This window comes from Hydra viridissima, unplaced genomic scaffold (genome assembly GCF_058129835.1).
Source record: "Hydra viridissima isolate aposymbiotic clone 2 unplaced genomic scaffold, HvirCarnegie_v1 scaffold_8, whole genome shotgun sequence".
In the NCBI taxonomy this organism is placed as follows: Eukaryota; Metazoa; Cnidaria; class Hydrozoa; order Anthoathecata; family Hydridae; genus Hydra; species Hydra viridissima.
The window spans coordinates 1,280,087-1,301,070 of NW_028324307.1; the positions used below are offsets into that span (position 1 = coordinate 1,280,087).

Genomic DNA, 20,984 nt, shown 5'->3' on the forward strand with positions numbered 1-20,984 from the left:
GAAGTTGAAAGGTTGTTTTCAACTGCTGGAGACATTCTTTCAAATGAAAGAAACAGACTTTTGCCAGAAAACATGGAAAAAATTTTATTCTGTAGAGAAAATATTTCAATTGTTAACTTTAATTATTAAAATGTCTTGACATATTCTACTTTTTTTTTTGACATATTATAGTTTTTATCAAATTATGTTACATGGTGATTGCTTAGATATACGTAAAATAGTTTTTTTTGCTTTAACTCGGTGATCATAAAAGGTTCAGGGATTTTTAACATTTTTTTTCAAATTTCGGCTGTTTCGGTTTCGGCTTCGGCCGAAATTTCAATTTCGGCTTCGGCTACGGCTTTACTGAACCGAAATTTCGGTACTTTCGGTTTCGGCTCAACTTTCGGTTTCGGTCGATCACTATTTAAGAGTCTTTATTGTCAGATTGTCGCATTTACATCCAAACAATTCAAGTTCAAATTTGCAAGTTATCATAAAAAATGCCATAAAAATTTAATACGTAGAAACACGAGAAAAATGCCATTAAAAGAAAATATTTCTATGATCAGCACTGTAAAACATAGTGTAAGAGAAACTGTTTCTGAAACAAGCTCAGAATTTGGGTAAAAATCTGATAATAAAGATATAGGGTGAAACATATAGAGGTTGAAATTGCCGAAAAAGACGTATAAAAACCCTTGTTAAAAAAGGAATCTATCGTTGGAGTATAAAACGACATGCTGTGCGTTCAGTCATAAGAGACCTAATAACAACGTAAAAAACAAAAATACAATTCAGAAACAAGATTCATTTTTATTGAGAGAAGCTCAAGTAGCACAAACAAAAACCAGGTGCATTTATGAAGTATATGAAGTTTATGAAGTACATATATGAAGTTTATGAAGTACATATATGAAGTTTATGAAGTACATATATGAAGTTTATGAAGTACATATATGAAGTTTATGAAGTACATATATGAAGTTTATGAAGTATATTTATGAAGTGATTTCGATCTTTGAAATATTTCACAATGATGAACAATCAACTTTTAAAATAAAAATTTCCTTTTATTTCAAACAATTCAAATTCATAACTTCGATTTTGTTGTTGTAGCCAATAGTTTTACTTCATTGTTGTAGGGATACACTAAAGGATACAGTCCAAGCTCAGATTTGAAACGCAATACATCATCGACAAGGATCCAACTTTTCTATAAATAGAAACTAAATATTAGTAAAAAAAAAAAAAAAGGTTTATTTTAAAGCAAGGGGGGGGGCTACGTGCCTAACAATCAATAAAAATGTCACTTTGAATGTCTTCTTTTTATCATAAGTTGTGTAGAATGTAACGTTTACGTTAAGTTGTGTAGGATGCAACATAAATGAGATATTACTTCCATTAAACATGGAAACCTCGGTGACCACCTTTTCAGTGAGAAAATAACATTTGATAATAATGGCAGTCAAGTGATGAGGATCCGGGTAGCTAAAACCATATTGAAGAATGACAACCCACTTAAAATAATGTTCGACTATAGACACATGCAGTTTCGCGACCAGGCAAGCTGAAAAATTGATTGCTTTTAACCATACCTAGAATTCGGTTACAAGGAGATTCCACTGCGAACTGATAACTAGCGAAGACGAACTCGTATTTGTTGTGATAGAGTATATTGAGTTTCACGGAAGGCGCATCCTTGACGACGATTTGTGTTTCACATTTCATACCATTCACCGGCGATGGGACCTTCTACAATAAATGACCGTAAAATTCGCACTGAAACCTGAGTGGTACTTTTCGGCATGTAAAAGCCTTGACAAAATTTGGCATCCTCACCTTTGTTGCTCCACTTCCTAACTTTCGTTTAGTTAAGGAGTTCTAATACCGTAGGCAGTCTTTTCAGCTCTTGTCTTCCTATAATGCCATTAAGCGAAATATCGAAGGTAAAGGTCAATTAAAACTTTATTTTTGGTACTTATGACGGAGGAATTTGAAAAAAGGAGTCTACACGAAGGGGTGGAGAGCATAAAGCTGTGCCTCAAGAAAACAATCTTTATTTCGTCGAAATCGAAAAACACCAACACTTTATATATGATAAAGGAAAGACTCTATACTAAAGTTACGTGTTGTTTTTTTTTTAAATTTTTTTTATAAAAAAATGTTAAAGAATTTATGCTCTTTAGAAATCCGCACAAAATCTTAGTTTTACGAAACTCAACCATAATCCTCCTGGTCATATATAGTCCTTCTGGTTTGCAAGGTTAAGTCTTTTTAACTAAAATAAACTTATAATTTGAGATTGTTTTTATCATTTTTAGAAGATTTTGTTTTTTGAGTGGAAAGCTTTACTTTGGAGGATAAAACATTTTTCAAGAATGTTTTTCAGAGTCGGAACATTTCAATTCTGCTCTCAAAAAAACTTACATTTCCAGGCCCCTCCAAAATACTTTGTGCGTCTTTTCCGAGAATCACAACAGTGATTGCTTTTCGAACGTCGGATCTTGGACAAATGTGCCGCTAAATTAAAAATATTTTACCGAGTTTTTTAATCCTTTTAAACGAAAAAGAAAGTTCTAAGAAAGATATACTTTAATGATGGATCACCTTGTAAAAAAGCAACGTTTCTTCCTGTGTGACATTTCGCAATGCTTCAGCCTCTACTTCACCTGAAATATACAAAAATAACTTCAAAAATTGTAAATTGTAATAACGTAAGAGATCAGAATAATCATTTATGCAACTGTAATACTTTTTTTCTACTGAATTTATTTCAAACATCTGTTTGTTTAAACACACCTCGTTTAAAGTGATATTGCTTTGAATTAATCTCTGAAGAATACTGCAAATACTCCTGACGTAAACGTTTTGGTTTTTCTAGTTTCTTTTCAATTAACGATTGAACATAGCTTGAGAATATCGATGGACTCATATTCAAGATGGTTTGCTGAAGGTTAAATTCAAAGAATATTTTAAATTTTTTTATTTAGAGTATTATTTATCAAAACCTAATTTACAAATTTCAAGGATGAACATCTTTCTAAAAATCCTGTCATTCGAACTTTGTGAATCAGGCGAGGTTGGAACGAAAGTCTTGAGCATTCAAATCTGAGAAAATTTTTTAATTTCAGCCATGGTTTGTTTCTCCAGTCAAAAATTTCACTATACCTGTTTATTATACTAAAATATTTAATTTACAGTGATGTTTCTGTGGTTTTTTCATGGTTTTTACAAAAGTTATAAGAATTAAACCGAGATGAGTTTTATTTCAAAAACTTTAGTAAGACTTTCATAAGACTTTCATAAGACTTTTTGAAAGTCTTATGAAAGTCTTATGAAAGTCTTATGAAAGTCTTATGAAAGTCTTATGAAAGTCTTATGAAAAATTTGGATTTCTGGAATTCTATTACAATTGAAACTAAAAGATATTTATTTTTCATTCAGCTTACTTGTGAAAAATTGATAAGTTCTTGAACATGATTTCACTGGGTCACATTTAAAAAAGTGCTGATAAAAAAGCAACGCAATTTTGTTAATCACGATGTTTTTTTTCATATCCAAATCAAATTTTTAAAAAAAAAATTTACATTTTAATTTATAAAACTTACAACTTTTTTTTCTTATGCAAATAAAAATGTTATTTATTGGTATCTTATAACAATTATGTAGCTTAAATAAAAAATATCTTTTAAATTATTAAGAAAAAAAAGGAAAAAGAAAATCAAATTTTTTAACATCTTAACTTGACCATACTTCAAAATCAACGAGGAAGTCCACAATTCTGTTTTCAACATATGCTGGCTCCTTGTCTGACTGTACCAAAAACTGAATTCCCTAAAAATGATCATTTCAATTGTTATTAACAAAGTGAAGAGACTCAACTTAAAAAACTAAATCGTAACTCTCTCATTATCTGGATGAGATGTCTGAACTCAAATAACTCCAATTTAATTTACACTCCAGATTTATATTCACTTCATAGTCAAATTCACTTTTTATTGAAATTCAACACACTCCAATTCACTTAACAACTAAATTTAAATAATCAACATTCAAATCAACAACAGGCGGCGTGAATCAAAATGAGAATTTGCTTCTGTTACCATAAAAGTGTCTTACTTTGCACAAAAATTTGACTTATTTGTAATTTTCATCTATAAAAATCCGCTCTAAACTTCTATTACATTGATGTAAACTTGCAAATTATTTATTTAATGTTTAAATTCTATTTTAATTGTTAAATTTGTTTTTAGAAATTAAGAAGTAGTTTTTCAAGACTGTTAAAAAAATGTGCCAAGTTAAGCAGAGGTCTGGGTAACTTTAAAGAAATTAGAACAGCTTTATGATATGAATGGGATTGGTGCAAAGTGACCTCCTATTTTTCATACTTTCTGAAGGAAAAATAATTCATAGGGTAATTTAATTAAAAACAAGATTAGTTTTAGTACTACTTTGCTTAACAAAGAATATAACATGTTATGATAAAAGAACACTGAACACAACCTCATTAAAAACACAAAAAGACAAAAAAAGTTCTTTGTTTCTGGGTGAGCAAAAAGAATTAAAGATTTCCACTTTTCAAATCAAAAATCAAAAATAACAAAACACACTTCAAAAGCCCTATTGAAAGCCTAATTCTGGCACTTTGTAAAGTTTCCTAATTTTGCTTATTTTTTCCTCTTTGCAATTTTCTTAGAGGCAATATTACAACCTTCATTAAATTTTTCTAGATTTTCAATGCTAACACTTTTACCTGCAGGAACAGAAAGTTTCTTTTTTTGTTTATTAGTTCCAACAAATCCCAAAGATTTAAATTTGTCTTGTAAGAAAACCTTAAAGCTGTCCTCTAGAACTTCTTTATCATAAGATTCTCTTTCTCTAAATTTTGTAAGAAGTTCATTGACATTCAATGGATAGACACTGCACTTTCTAAAACCTGATTTGGCTCTACAGTAGACAACTACATTAGACAACTTATTTAAAAGTTCTGCGAAATGTTGTTTGTCAAGAGATGTCTTCATGCGCCCAGCAGGTGAATCTTTATACTCTGTGATAATTTCATGCCAAGCTGTTTTCAAAGGTTTAAAGAAAGCTACATCTAGAGGTTGAGTATGTGTACTATTAGGTGGTAGACAAACAAACTTTATTTCATTTCCTTCACAGGCTTCAATAATGTTTGTAAAGATGTGAGAGGATATGTTATCGCCTTAGAGAATTTTAACTTCTAGCTTCTTTTATAAAGAAGGTAAAACCATAGAAAAAAACCACTCTTCAAAAGCTTCTCCTTCAAAAAATCCACTTTTAGTACTGAAGTATCTGGCTCCTTTAGGACCTCCTACACACCAAGTTGACCACAGATTAGTGGTCTTGTAAACAACAAAAGGTGGTAAAATTTCACCTGCTTCATTATCTGATATCATTATGGAAATAATTGTCTTAGAGGTGTTTCTTATATTTGTGAGGTATTTACTGCCTCTTTTTATCAAGCATTTTTTTAAGTCAGAGTCATCGGTTAGATTTGTTTCATCATAGTTGTATATGTTGCATGGTGGAACATTTTGTATGTTTTTGGTAAGATGTTGAATATATTCTTTTAGAATTTCTTCATTAACATTTGCTCATGATTTTTTTATGTTTGGCACAAATTTAGCTCTGGATGTCTTTTTAAAAATGACTTGATTAAATCAGGCCCAGGAAAGACTTTATATTCTTTTACTTTTCTACCAGAACTATGGATATAATTATACATAATATGACGTAAGTCTTCTTTACCAATAGGAAATCCAAAATGACTTAATTGAATGTTACGTTCGACAAAAGCAGTTTCCTCTAATTTGGAAAAATGATACGGTTATGCTTTCCTATCAATTTGAAACAAATCATTCTTCAACTAACATCATATTTTGTAAAGGGTTGTTCTTGTGTTAGCTTTTTAGATTTTACATCTTCAAGACATTTAGTTAGGGCATCCTCTGAATAGTGTTTGTATTTTCTGGTCTTAAGCTCTAATGAAATAACTCTGCTTATATAAAATATTAGAATGAAGTTTTAGAAAGTATTGATTTTGGAATGCCAATGACATCTGTGGTAACTTTCAACATAGTGCAAAGTTACCCCAATTTCACCCAAAAAAGTACTTTATTTAAATAATTGTTAAACATTAACTTTTTTTATCAATAATATATTAAACAATTAGTATACTTCAAACCAATACCAATATAAACACTTTAAGCAGTTATTCGCTTTTGAGTTCAATTCTGATCTGCTGCAAAAGTTGAAAGACATAATTTTGTATTCTACTCCTATGTTTAAACAAAATGACTCGTGTTGCTAGAAATCGCATTCATCACACACATTCATATATTTATTACAACAATTTTTTATTATAAAATCTGCAGTCTGTGCTATATTCTTTTCATAAATGGCTCAAACGATTATTACGGAAAGAAAAACTAATTCATACAATAACCAAAGGTCATCAGCAACATCTACTAATGAATATCATAAGTTATATCAATTTATTAATGATCATGTTTCTTGGATGGGAGATTATTTTTTAGGTAAAAGTTCTGAGACTCATGGAAGATCTCTAACAAGCAAGCAGAGAATGGAATTAACATTAGGATATCTTACAAATCCTGGTTTTTAAACAGAAATTGCAAAGGAAACAGGAATTCACTATAGTACTGTTTCAAAGGCAAATTCTTCTATGCTAAAGAGATTTTTGACCAAGGCTTTTCAGTGGATATTTTTTCCACATAATAGGGAGCAAATATTGAGAGCAAGATAGGCATGGGCTAATGAAAGGGTTTTTTTTCTGTACAGTAGGTACAATAGGCTGTGCCCATGTGAGGATTGAGAAAACTCATGGAAATATTGCTGATGAATATATCAACAAAAACAGGTTTCCTCCAATCAAAGTGTTAGTAAGTAAATTAAAGATCTATTATTCATTTATGAAAGCAAAAAACTGAATTGATTAAAAATATTTTAAAACTTCTGATTAAAAGTATCACATATACTAAAGCTTCTTCTTTAATATACTTTTTTTACAAGCAGGCAACTTTTAATGAGAAAGCTGTATTTACCAGTAAATATGTCAGTTGGCCTGGATCAGTGCATGATTCAAGAGTATTGAAAAACTCAAACATCTATCCATTATAACAAGGTCTTGAAAATCAAGGTTTTCTATTAGGGTATGGAATAGCCTTTTCTATTTTGAAAATCCTTAAGCAAATCATCAAAAATTTTAACATAAAGCACATTAAGAACAGAGTAATTGTAAATATAGTTTTTACTAGTCGAAAAGGCACTTTCTGATTCTCAGATATGGTGCAAGCAGCCAAACTTTGGTAAATTTAATTTAAAGTAGTTGAAGTACTTTAAATTGTTTTAGCTCATTAAAATAATCACAATCTTGTTTTCATGTTAGCTATTTTTTTAGCCAATATCTTAATATCACTTTTCTGTGGATTTTTGAGCATTTGCTTTTGCTATGAGTATTTACTTTTTGTCAGAACAAATGCTTCTGACCAATTGCTTATTTTTATTCACCCGGACTAATATCATTTTAGAGAAAGCATTAGATATGATAAATGGAAAAAGTCCACATGTATAAATAAATCTCGCTATGCAAGAATGACATGTGATATTGTACTAATTACAGTACTAATATTGACCCTTCAATCTAATTGGAAAAAACATATTTTCTTCAAACTGTTTTACTGTATTTGCATCAATGTTTTACTATAAGTTCATCTATGTTTAAATAAGTAGTAACAGTAAAACATTTTAAATTCATATAAATATGTAAATATGTATCTTTTTAAAACCTGAGTTGTATTCGATTTGCAAACTCCACAAGAGACAATGTACCCTGAAACAACCATAAACAATTGTTAAGTAATTAAAACAATTAGAAAAACTATTCTTCACTATTACTAATAACAAAAAACTTTTGATAAAAAAAACTAACTTACCAAGCTGATCTTTTGTTCTGAGTTGATTAAAAAATGGTTCTGATAAAATGGAAGCAATCAGTTCACAAAGGACATTTATTTTTGTTTCTTGCACTCCCACCTAACAGAATGCAAAAGCAATAAAAAAAAAATCATTTTGTTGAGAAAAAAAAAAACGTTAGAAACTCACTTGTAGAACAATTTGAACACAAGAAGTAAAATGGATCTTGCTGCGTTTTTCAAACAAGTAATTTAAACCTAATAACAAAACATCAATTTAAAAGCACATTTAAAAGTGTTAACTTTTAATTGATTGTAAATTATGATAACTATATAAAAAATATTTTAAAAGTTCTTTTAAAACAGTTGAATATCATGTTATTCATGCCATTTCTTCTTGTTAAATCAAAACAACAAATATAAAAAACTGAGCATGAAAAAAACTTTCAAAAAAGGTGTTAAGAAAGTGGAAAAAGTGGAAATGTGGAACGACTTATCAAACAAAACATTTAAAAGAACTTTTAAGGGAACGCTATCTGATACAGGTATCAGTTCAAGGTTTTGATAAAATTTTGGTAACTAATAAATGCCTAAAGCTACATACCTTCTTTTAAACAATATGTTCTCGGAAGCATGTGTTGCAAAGGAAACAAAGGACGTGCACTGGCTAACAATTCCTCTTCAATAACCCTTACAACTTCATTCACATTATCTTGTAAAAGGTTCCCAAAAAGTAAGCATTCTACAAACAGGCTTCTCAAAAACCTGCTTTTATACTCTTCTAACGTTTTCACTGTTACATCTACAAAAAAGATTTCAAAAATAAATTTTATTGTTTGAATTAAAAAAATAAAACTTAATTCATTCAACTAACCTTTCATGCATGCTAATCTGTCATCTACATCCCATGTAGCTTCTTGAGTTAGATACACACTGCAAGAAGTTATTTGTTGGTAAGGTTCATTTAGCTCATAGTTTCGGAGAGACTTTTCTCTCTACAATAACAAATGTCTTTTTTTAAATAATTTTAATGTAAGATATGAGCTCACATATTTATTTCTAAAGTCTTTATAATGTAAGAGTTAACAGTACTGTAGTTTTTTCTACAATGTTTATAATAAGAGTTAAGCTCATATATTTATTTCTAAAATAAGCTAATAATCAAAATAGTAAATATATTGGCAGATAAATTACAACTAAAAAACTATGTTAAGCATTTACCTTTTTTTTTATGAAAATAGTTGCTTAATAATAAAATGCTTCAATTACCATAAAATGTTTATAGACAAGTAAAAAAACCCTTTAATTTCTTAATTTTTAAAAATGTTTTATGTTTAAAATAATTGATTAATGAAGACTGCGAAATAAAAATACGTTTCACATTTTAACTGCTGACTGATATTTTGAAGCAAAAACAATCTTATTTTTGGCTGCCAGCTGTGTATACAGCATTCAACATTTTAATACACAATAATTTAGGGTAAAACAAGAAGGAAATTAAATATTTACATCTCCTATTTTTCCTCATCTAAAAAGCATTTCTAATTTAGTAATTAAGTAATAATATAAAATACTTTCACACCAATTCTTTGATGGTATTGAAACGATCTTCCTTAATTTCCAAATTTGTTATCTTTTGAAGTATTTCCGAAAGAAGTAAATGCTGCTTGTTATCATAACCATAGATAAAAATCTGCAAAATTTGTTAATCATTTTAAATAAGAAAAAAAAATGTTTGCATATTTTCTTTTTTGCATTTAAAGAAAAACTTTACTTACAAGAATTCCACTGCTTGACTGCAATAGAGAGCAATGGAGGTTGGCCAGCTCTGCATTGTAAAGCAATTCATTCAGTTCATCGTTAACTAATCCAAAAAACATTCCCAGCAGGTTACTATCCAGAGGGGTACCATTGGCAATAGGGCTAATTATAATGAGATGGGTTGAAAAATAGGACATCAGCAAAAACTCAAAGATCTCCAGAACTCAAGCTAACAATATTAAGACTATTAAGACTCTATCTTTATAAAAACACAAAAACAAAGTATAAAAATAAATCTTGGCAAACAAGCTAACCTTTTAATAGCAATACTGATGATAGCTTTTGGTAATAAATAAGTATCATCAGCTTTAAACCAAATGCGCATCATCTCTGTATCCTGATGTATTAAAAAGTTTTAAATAATAAACAATTTTTCCTGTTTTTGACAGTAAAAAATTCCATTAAAAATATCATAATACAACTGCAAAAACCTGCATTTTCTGCAGGATATTTTTAGAAATTCAAGTAATTGTTTTTTAAATATTATAGCAGTGGATTATTTGCACCTATTTATTTGGTTACTGGTTACATGAAATATGCTTAATGTTTTATCAAAATATTTATTAGTACTATGCAAATCTATGCTTACCTTTAAGCAAGAGATTTAATTGCTAATAAATCAAAATTTAATTAAGCGCATTTTTAAAAAAGAAAAGAAAAACGTTCACCTTGATAATATAAGGAACACTCTTTGGCTAAAATTGAGAAAAGAAAACTCAAGAAAATTTCAGCAGTTTTATCAAATTGTTCTGCAAAAACTTAAAGGGACTTTTTTGCTCTATGTTCGTAACAAGTAAAGTCAATTATTGGTGATTACATTATTGGTGAATGACATAAAACAGAAGCAAGATAAAATTAGATAAAATTACAGAGAATAAAATGACAGCAAAAAAATGTTCTTCAATTGATAGAATACATTGTAGAATAGATGAACCTAAGAATAACAGGACACAGAATTTGCCATTTTTGTGAGCAGAGTTTAATCCTGAGTCTTGAGTTTGATTACAAAAATGATCTCCACTGATGATCTCTAGTTTGTAGTAGTTCAACAACAAGTGGAGAAAAAGAAGATTAAGCACTAATTAATTTTTTTTAATCTAATTTTTACATTTTCTTTAAAACTTCATAATTATTATTGTCAATTAAAAAAAAAAAAAAAAAAGGGATGTTACTTCTTTCTTGGTAACTTTTATTTTTAAGCTGTCTGGAATAAATGGATTTTTATCAGGAAGGTGAAGTTCAGGATTTAAACCACAAGTTTCCCATTCCTGTTAAATATTTGAACAAAAATTACTTATAAAGTACCATTAACAAAATTGCACTTTCTTTAAAAAATAATAACTAATGAACTACCTTAATTTGATCTGCACTTATTTTAGTGACGTTATACTCACTATTATAGTAATTTCCTTTCAACAACGTCTTTCCTGTGAAACTCTTTGATCCCACAAAATACCTTAGAATAAAAAAATATTTATCATGTTGTTTATAAATTATTTAATACTGCTAAAAAAACAAATAGATAAAGAAAAAATTTCTACCTGAATTTATCAGGAGTTAAAAGATTAATAAATATTTTAATCAAATCTGGACAAAACTTGTTCATTGCATATGAACCATACAATATATCATCTGGAGGGTATAGCTAAAAAAATATAAAATAAAACTTAAACGCACATATCTATAAAAAAGTCACTTCAAAAGAAAACTTTTTTCACAGAAGAACTACCTGCATTAGGAAAGATAACTCTCTAACATAACTTCTTGGACATTCTATATCTTTAAATTTGAATTTTACTTCGCTCATCATCTAAAAGATGATGTTATTTAAAAATCATCAAAAGAACAGTTAAACATGGATTTTGAGAGAACACTGTATAATTACCACTTTGATTAAATTTGTGCAGCATAATGTATTAAAATGCACTACAACAGTTTTTAAACAAAATTTGTACATTAAATTTTTTTTAATTTTTTTTTTTTTGATATACAAAGTAACTAACTACAAAACAATTATATCAAATAATTCTCTTTTTAAGTTTATAATTTTTTAAAAAGTCAATTCTACTGTTTGTTTGTTGTTTTTTTTTTATTAAAAAAATATATTAAGTAATTTATTTCAAATTTTAAAAATTGGATCTACTTTAAAACTTACCTTCATTTCTTGATATATCCATTCATGAGCATTCTCAGATTTTAAAAGATTGATATATTGAAATACTGTCGTTATTATGTCAGTAATGTTATCTGGAAGAAAAAAAAAGCCTTCTATGAAATTTTATGTTCATTAAGAAAACTTTAAAACCTTTTAAAGTTATTTGCTCTATAGTTATAGATTCTTTGCTTTACTGTTATGTTTCCGTTCATGTTAGAAAAAGAGAGAGAATTTGAGGAGAAAGGATGACATGATTGAGCATTCAACTAAGAGTGTGAAAAAAGGAATTATATTTAAACAAGACCAGTAAAATATAGATATTCAAAAGTAAAATAAAATGGGTTTTATTTAATAATAATAATTTAATAAAATATATATAAATAATTTAATAAATATTTAATAAAAATAAAATGGGTTGGGTTTTAATTTTTTTTTTTTTTGGAAACCTACAACATTTGAATTCTTACACAGGACTTTAATTGATAGCTAAACTTCAATGCAGTAACTTTTTCTTTAGAGAAATATATACAGAGATATTTGAAAATAGCATATACATCAATCATTAATGTTTGGTTTAAAAAAATATATTCACATTGGCATTTTTCAAATCAGTATCACTTGAAATTACTTGAAATATTTATATCATCTACTTTTTACCTTTTTATGTTAAATATTTCTTTTATATAGTATTGTGTTAAATATTATGCTAAATATTATTTCATATAGTACATGTTTAATTTAACACAAAGAAACTAAAAAAAATAACTTTAAAAAAAGCATCAATTACCATGAAAAATGCAAACTAATCAATTATACCAGTCTCATAAAAATCAAAAAAGGTGCAGATTAGCAAAATTGCGTTTCTGAGATTTGCATCAGACAAATGAAAAAAATATATGAACTTGTTTTAAAAACTGAAACTGTATTTGAATGTGTATTGGTTGATAGTAACAAATACAATGCATATGAAAATATGTCAATTACATTTCTACAATTGAAATATTTATTTTTTTAAATTTCCAGTAAGCTAACTATTAGTTAATTTGATTTTTTAATTGTTTAAAAATTTTTGAATTTTAATTTTATTAAATTTCATTTTGTAATTGAACAACTATATGCTTTTTCTTTAATAAAAAGTAAACTAATGAAACAATAATTGTAACAATAATATAACAATTACTATTTTGTAATTATAATAATATAATTACTATTTTGTAAGTTAACAGCTTTGTGTTTTTTTCTTTAACAAATAGTAAAGTAACAGATAATATAAAACCATATAAATGATAATAGTAAAAAAAAAAAAATTTATCTTGTAATTTACATGAATATTGATGATTTAAACAAAAACACAACTTCTTTTCAAAACTCATTGTTATTAATAAATTTTATGTCAAAATGTTAAACTAAATTTAAGACAAAGCAACTTACTTAGACCATCTTCTGTTAAGCTCATTTTAATTATGAAAAATTGAAAACCTCTTTCGGTTGTACTACTTGACCCACTATTTAATGTTTGAACCCAAGCTAAAGAAGAATTTTAGTAAAAATTTCAATCTAAAAATACCAATGACAACATTTTTCTGGGTATTCAGAGCTTTTACTAAGGTCTAAAGTATGACAAATTTTTACTGAATCATTCACCTTAAAGTGCTTCTTATTATACGTTACCGACGTTTTATTCAATCAAATGCTGTGAAAAAATATTAAAATATCGATCTTTTACCGAAATTTCAACCGTAAAAACAAAATTTGGCCACACTTTTTAAAAATTTCTGGAACATTCTGCAAGTCATTTTTACTGAATTATTCACTTTAAAGTGAAGTCATATTCTGCATTTACTGTTAATTTTGTAATTGACTTCTTAAATTGAAGAAAATAAAATAAAACAAAAAAGGACTTGTTAGGTTTGACTCTAATTTTTTTCTTCTTTGTTAATTTCATGGGTAATCTTTGTTTCATGACTGAGTTAAAAATTTGAAAGAACTTGACAAGCCAAAATTCTTCATCTTTTATTCAATACACAATTTAGAAATAATTTAAGAAAAATATATCCACTTTTCTGCAAAAAAAAAAACAAAAATTAAGAAAACATATTCAAACGAAATTTTTTTTTGTTTCAACTTGTTCTGAAAGTTAAACTTTTCTTAAAATGACAATTTTAAGACTGAGGACAATTTTTGACTGTTGCAGATAGAAAAAAGGTTTGTTTTTTTATTTTACAAACTTAATAGAAATCTTGATTGACATTAAACTTCTTTCTAAAGAATTTAATTTTAAATAGCACAATGTTAATTAAAACTTTGTTCTAAATGTCAGACCTTTAGGTTGATCTTTAGCAAGAGCTCTGAACACTTCCCTAGCATTAAAAAAAAAAAGGTGTCTATTGCAGGAACTTTTTCATGTAAGAAATCCTTTACCTTTTTGTTTCAACAAAGACAATAAACTTCCTCTTCCTTCATGGCCGACCAACCAAGACACATAATAATCAGGCTTTAGAAAAAAGTTCCTATTCAACTTTTCTTTAAACAGATTTTACAAGATATCTTTAATGAGCAGTTTTTTAATTTTCAAACCTTTGATTCATAATGATCATGCATATCAGGTATAGGGAATCGAAGTTCTAATGTTTGGTCTTCTTTGATTGTTGCAACATCAAATCTTAACTTAAAGAAAGAAAATAGAAAGAAGTAAAATATTGATATACATAGTTTAATGAAAGAAGTTATTAGTTAAAAATACTCAATCTCTTGTACTATTTATTCACAGGATAAGAAAGCATAAGAGCAGCCTTCTAGCAGATTTAAATTACCGGAATTTAAAAAATAAACTTACCCCAAGCTCTTCTTTACCATAGGGATGCTCATAGTTATAACTCAGAATAATATTTTTATTTTTAACATCTTTAAACTTGGAGACTACCATTTTTTCAAGATCATTTAAACTTTCTGAGGGAAAAAAACATATTTTCAGATTACTAATCACATTGGGATTTAAAAAGTTTTTATCTAATGAGCGCAAGTCAATAATGCTAACTCTTGAAAAATCAAAAGTACTTTTCTAATGATTTTTGTTAGCAATAAAGTTTTAACAATAGAGTTTTAATAAAACTTACTTAAAAAAATTAGCTCAACTGAAAAAAAGTGTAATCAAGTAACCTCTGCCTACAATAGCTAGTGTCATAATGTTTGCAGAATAATAGTGCTCATGAAAAGTTAACAACATATCTCTGATGTCAATATTTTTTTCAGTAGGGATTGTCTTCAGAGTTTCTAAATTGCCTATATACAACAAGAAAGGAGATCATTTTAAAAATCTTTTGATAATGTAATAAAAACAAAAACTTAATAAAATAACTTGTATTAACTCATACACATAACATGGAGGTATATAAATGGGGATTGAAGGGGATGAGAAAAGGGAATGAGAAAAGGAGATGAGAAAAGGGGATAAGAAAAGGAAAAAAGGGGAGGGAAAAAAATTATCTTAATTTAACAGCCTTTTTCTGTAGCATGTAATAATTAAAATAAAACTCTTCTAATAATGTAAAAAATCCGTGCAAAATATTCAACAAGATATTACACTTTTAGTAGGAAAAAGTATCAAAAATGCACTAGTAAAGCTATTATGAACAATTTTGTAATAATATTTTTGATATGCATTTTAAGGGGTATCACAACAACTTTATAAGTAAAAATGATCAATGGTCTCCTATACTATCCGTGCCATGAGAAATTTCTTTAAAACACATATATTTTAAGGGGATGCCATTAACTTTCAGCAAATGCAATATTAAAACAAAACATTCACTCAATACATTTTCAAAAACAGAACAAATTTAGTAAACTTATTTAACATAATGGTAAAACTATGTTGTATCTATGGTTACAAACCTGGTTATGATACCGAACCAAAATCCACAATTATATATAACCAATAGTCTTTCTGATAGGAATAAGTTTAACTCAAAACTTAGATTTACAGTTTAAATGGGTATGTTATTTTTTACTGTGCACCAAAGAAAACCATTTTTGTATTTTTTTTTTTTTTTTACAGATTTGTAATATTGTTTCTTATTATAATATAATCAAGACTTCACATAACCAACTAGATATTATGCTTAAGAAGCATTTGCAAAAACCAGGCGCTGACCAGATAGCATAGAAGACCAATATGACCAAACAAAAACAAAAGCATACCACATGAAAATTTTGTGTAAGCATGGCCTGGTTTTGAAGTTTGCTTATCAAGATAAGAGATTCTGTACACATCATTTAAGATGTTTTTTTGAAATTCTAAAGGCAAAAAAATTTTACAATAAAACTTTTATACTTTTAAGAAATAAAACAAAATAAAATAAGCACATAAAACAATAACTAAATTACAGTTAGTATTCTTTTAAAATGATATTTTTAATATCTTATTTTAAAAAAGAAGCTTTTTTATAGTGAAACCATATTTTCTAATAAACATTAGTTTTTTAAAAACTAAAGTTGAATTTAGATGACTAGGTTAACACAGCAAAAAATTGGGACTAAGCACTTTAGGTTATCAAGAGTTCTTAGCTTTTCCCTCGTGACATGGGTAATAAAGAGACAGAATAAACATGGTTTTTACCTGCTTTCTTTTTGTTTGCTCTTGAACTTAATTTTGTGTTAAAGATCATTAAAAAAAATTTGCCATTAATAAAAATCTTCATAACAAACATGTCCCTTATTTTTGTACAATATTTGAGTTCTTTTATCCAGTTTCTTTACTCTATAAGTGTAATATTACCTAATAATGTTAAAAAACCATATTTCGATTTGTTGTAGAAAAATCAAACAGAATACAAATTTTTTTCAAATTTTTTCAAAATTTTAAAGTTACGTATCCAATTTTGTTTTTCATTCTTACTATCATTTTTTCATTATTATTTTCAATTCTAAAATTTAAAAACTAGAAATAAAAAAAATGTACCCACCAGAATTAATAGCATTTAACTCTCTTTCAGTAGAATCCTTGTTAAAAAGTGGACAGGTAAAAAACTGTGCAAACCTAGGGATTATAAAATACTTAACAGCAAAATTTAAAACTTGTGTAAAATAAAAAATAAACCAAAAATCAATATTTATGATACATTCATTATATTGACATGTTTTTAATATTTTAAAAAATTAATAGCAAATACAAAATTAGAGAAGCTTACTGCCAGAAATTTAAAGGCATACATACCCCAAACCTTGTAATATTTATAAATAAAAAAGATATACAAAAACAAAATGCCTCAATTTTTAACTTAACTTTGATACAACTAAATTTTAATAATGCAATACATTCAAATCAGAATAATTCTCTATAGTCCAAATAATTCTGTGTAGTGGAACCCCAAATAATACTCTATGATCCAATACCGTTATGCACAGTATTATTATTTACAATTATTATTCTGAACAGTCAAACCCAAAATATTTTTTACATTCAATCCAAAGTAATTCTGTATAGGCAAACCCTGAATAAAAGCAGAAAACTAAACGTAAATATTGAAAACTATATTTTATATCAACATTTAAGTCCTCCTTCTAGGGAAGTTTAAAAAAAGCACTAATCTTTTAATTAAAAGTTAAACTATTTTTCATGTCTAAGTGTGAAAAGTAATGCTTTTGATCTTGTAAGCAAAAAATACTTTTTATTTACTATTATTATATTATTTATCATATCTTTTTAAATGTAGTAACACTTTAACTAAAATTTGGTCCGGAGACTAAAAACATCCTTCAAGTTACTAAGAGATAGGATGCAAATATTTAAACACTGATGATTATAAACTTTAAGTTCAGGGAAATCTCTCATTATTTATCTACATAAATCCCTTTTCTCTATGAAATAAAATCCACTATATACTATATATCAGTATCATTTTTCAGGCCTCATACTATTAACTAAGATATAAAAACACAATTATACCTATCTAGAGCCTGTTCAAACTGGTCAGCCTTTACGTCAAAATGATAATTTGTATGTTGGGTTAAAGTACAAGCATTTGAGGAGCCACCATTTTGTGAAAGAAACTTTGAAGAGCACATTAACAATATTAAAAATAATATTTAACAAAAATGAAGTAAACAATCTCAACTCTTAAAACTAAAGAAACTACTTACATCTAAAAATCCATTCTCAATAGGGTACTAAATTAAAAAAAAAATACACTTACGTCATTTTTATAAATTTGAAAAAAAAAATAAACCAATATTAAAAAAAAAATTTATAACAAAAACTTATAATTGCTGCTTGAGATTAAATCGCTTGAGAAAGCAAGATTGTTAAGGCATGTAAAAACTGCATTTATTCGAGTCTTTTACAAATTAAGCAGGACTGTGTTGTCCTGCGGTGTAAAAAACAGACACAAGCTTCAAACCAACTTAAAACATTTGAATGCAGGTGAGGATGTAAGTATTAAGTATGATAGCTACATTTTAAAGCCATCTTTTGTTTTAATAACATTTCAAAACAGGGCATAAAGGACATGCTATTCTGTCTCAATATTTTTTTCTAAACTCAGATATATGACTTTTATACAAGGTAACAGACATCCTGACTGCTTGAGTTATAGAACAAATTTAAATCAAAAAATTCTTTCTAACAGACTATTATGTTGGGCTTCTAGATATTGTGCATTATGATAGTATTCATTCCAATTTGTAAAAGCAGTTAACTAAATTTGGTTCCTTCTTAAGTTATAATAACTGAAATAAGATTTTATTTTGCATAAGTTCTATAAGTACCACTTAGAACAATTATATATTAACTCAGCCCACAGCATGCTTGTTTTGCATCTTTTAACTGCCCATAATGTTCCTGGTTACCAAAAAGGAGAAAATAAGTATAAGTTTTGGTTCTCTGCTAGTTTGTTGCCATATTGTTTGTCAGGTCTACATAGGGATTATTTTAGAAACCAAATGGAGAATTATCTATTGGGAAAAATTTTGTGAACTACAAACTTATTATAAATAGGTAAGGATTTTTTAAATGAATTTTAAAAAATAAACTGTTTCACTACAGAATGCTGTAGAAAAATATTATGAAAAGTTGTTTTTCAAAGAGACAGTTAAATGTTATTACTAAAATTAAGTAAAATTAATAAGAATGCATTTAGAGGAGAAAAATTTGAAGGAAACTTTTTAAACATTTAAAAAACTAAAACTTTTCTGAAAGCTTAAAATCCAAAACAAACCTTGTGTGTCCCAAGGAACAGCATGTGCTCACAGAAGTGAGCTATACCTGGCACATCAACTGGGTCAGCATCATTACCTAAATACATATCTTAATAACAGTAAAGTTATACATAGCATCTTGCAAATTCTCTAGGTGGATTTGTAATTTTGCCACCTTGGGACTGTTCTAAAAACTAACAGCTCTTTAAATGATGGTCTGGAATAAATTAAAAATCAAGTGACATGACTTTGTTGTTGTTGTTGTTGTTTTTAATAACATTGCTTAAATTTTATAGTTTACTAGAAGATATGGTTGTCTGAGCAGTAATTTTTAAAAGTAAATTTTGGCTTAATATGCATTTTTAATCATTGGTTACAGTTTGTTTTTGAGCTGCAATTCTTTTTTGAGTTACAGTTTGTTTTTGAGTTTAAAATGTAAAGATGAAAAAGTTGCACCCACCAATTTTTCACCTTTGAGTATATATAAAATGAAAAATTCATTTTTTTATTTAATACCTGTGCATTTTAACATATTATATATTAAACCTAAATTAAATTAGAAACTTTTAAAACCTGTTTTAATTTGATTTATATTTCATGGTTAAGTTTATTACTGTTAGATGATTATTGTAATTACATTGTTTATTATAATATAATGTGAAAAATGCAACAGTTAAAACCATATAAAATTAAGAAAAGGTTAGGCAGTTAGGTTATGACTGTGACAATATATAAACGCATCTAAAAATATATATAAGTTAAGTATGCATTCTGAATCTAATCTTTAATCTGTCTTACCAATATGAACATCCACTGAAGCAGCTGCTTTTTCGGTTGTTTTGTCACTTACAAGTAAAATTCGTAACTCGTTATTTAGAACAAAAAAACAATATTCTCGTTGGTCATTTTCAGACTTTTTAATATTGTATATTTTTTGTTTCATATCAGGTTGGGAATTATTTAATGGTTGATATTGATTTTGATTGTCATTGCCATTTGACTCAGCAATCTGCTCGAACGCCATGATATTTTCTTCACCTTATATTTTAGGGACTTTACAAGTAAATACGCTGACTGTAACGGCAATGGAAACAGCAAACCGATGGCTCCGCGCAAAATCGGACTATCTGCAATCTCCGCGGAAAACAAATTTGGCATATCTGCAATCTCCGCCAAAAACAAAATTGGCATATCTGCAATCTCCGCCAAAAACAAAATTGGCATATCTGCAATCTCCGCGTAAAACAAAATTGGACTATCTGCATTTTTGCCAGATACATTTTTGGACTATCTGCGTTTTTCGGGTGCATAAATTTTTGGTGGTGTTTCTTTAAATATTTGAAGTTTTTTATAAAATTCTACAATTTTTTAAATAATAGCGATTATTTAAACATTTATTAATAGCGATTATTTAAACACAAAACCTTGATCATAACTTGATTAAGTTTGTGAGTAATCAAGTAGTTTTAGTTAAGATAAATATGTTAAAAATAACTTATGTTATTGTTAATAATAATATAGCATATGTAACAAAACATTGTTATGTTACATACTAATTGCTAAATTCATCATACATACTTTGTCAATTTTATTTAGCCTTGTTGTTGTGACTAATAAGTTTAGATCAAATTAAATTCTTGTTATGTTATGTTGCAATGTTGCTAAGTGGTCTTTATACGCAAGATCTGCATATAAATATATACAGGATGTCTGCGAAATCAGGGAAATGCCAGGGAATTCGGATATCTTCAAAATAATCAGGGGATTATCAGAGAAATTAGGTTAAATTTTAGAAAAATCAGGAAAGATGAGTCTTTATCAAACTTATATAACTTAAATAAGTTGTATATAGTTCACGTAATCTAAAAGTTTAT

At 27.5% G+C, this 20,984-nt stretch overlaps 2 protein-coding genes across 2 annotated transcripts; both read right to left on the minus strand.

Moving 5' to 3' along the window:
• Nucleotides 1-775: 775 nt before the first annotated feature.
• On the minus strand, nucleotides 776-20,470 carry LOC145186720 (insulin-degrading enzyme-like). Its single transcript, XM_090094818.1, has 30 exons — nucleotides 19,909-20,470; nucleotides 19,131-19,207; nucleotides 18,058-18,084; nucleotides 17,864-17,967; nucleotides 16,881-16,954; nucleotides 16,117-16,212; nucleotides 15,076-15,198; nucleotides 14,753-14,865; nucleotides 14,494-14,583; nucleotides 14,338-14,410; nucleotides 13,348-13,443; nucleotides 11,917-12,008; nucleotides 11,491-11,571; nucleotides 11,303-11,406; nucleotides 11,115-11,217; nucleotides 10,934-11,029; nucleotides 10,430-10,456; nucleotides 10,016-10,098; nucleotides 9,719-9,863; nucleotides 9,523-9,633; nucleotides 8,815-8,935; nucleotides 8,545-8,742; nucleotides 8,131-8,198; nucleotides 7,962-8,061; nucleotides 7,815-7,858; nucleotides 3,736-3,816; nucleotides 2,782-2,929; nucleotides 2,590-2,651; nucleotides 2,410-2,502; nucleotides 776-1,195 (listed from the first exon to the last, which is right to left on the minus strand). The coding sequence occupies exons 1-30, from the start codon at nucleotides 20,132-20,134 to the stop codon at nucleotides 1,073-1,075; spliced, it is 2,979 nt and encodes a 992-aa protein (XP_089950944.1). The 5' UTR covers nucleotides 20,135-20,470; the 3' UTR covers nucleotides 776-1,072.
• LOC149884444 (uncharacterized) lies at nucleotides 4,525-5,661 on the minus strand. The gene is given in 1 exon segment (XM_090094819.1): nucleotides 4,525-5,661. A coding segment is annotated over 1 exon segment (753 nt). The 5' UTR covers nucleotides 5,403-5,661; the 3' UTR covers nucleotides 4,525-4,649.
• Nucleotides 20,471-20,984: the final 514 nt, after the last annotated feature.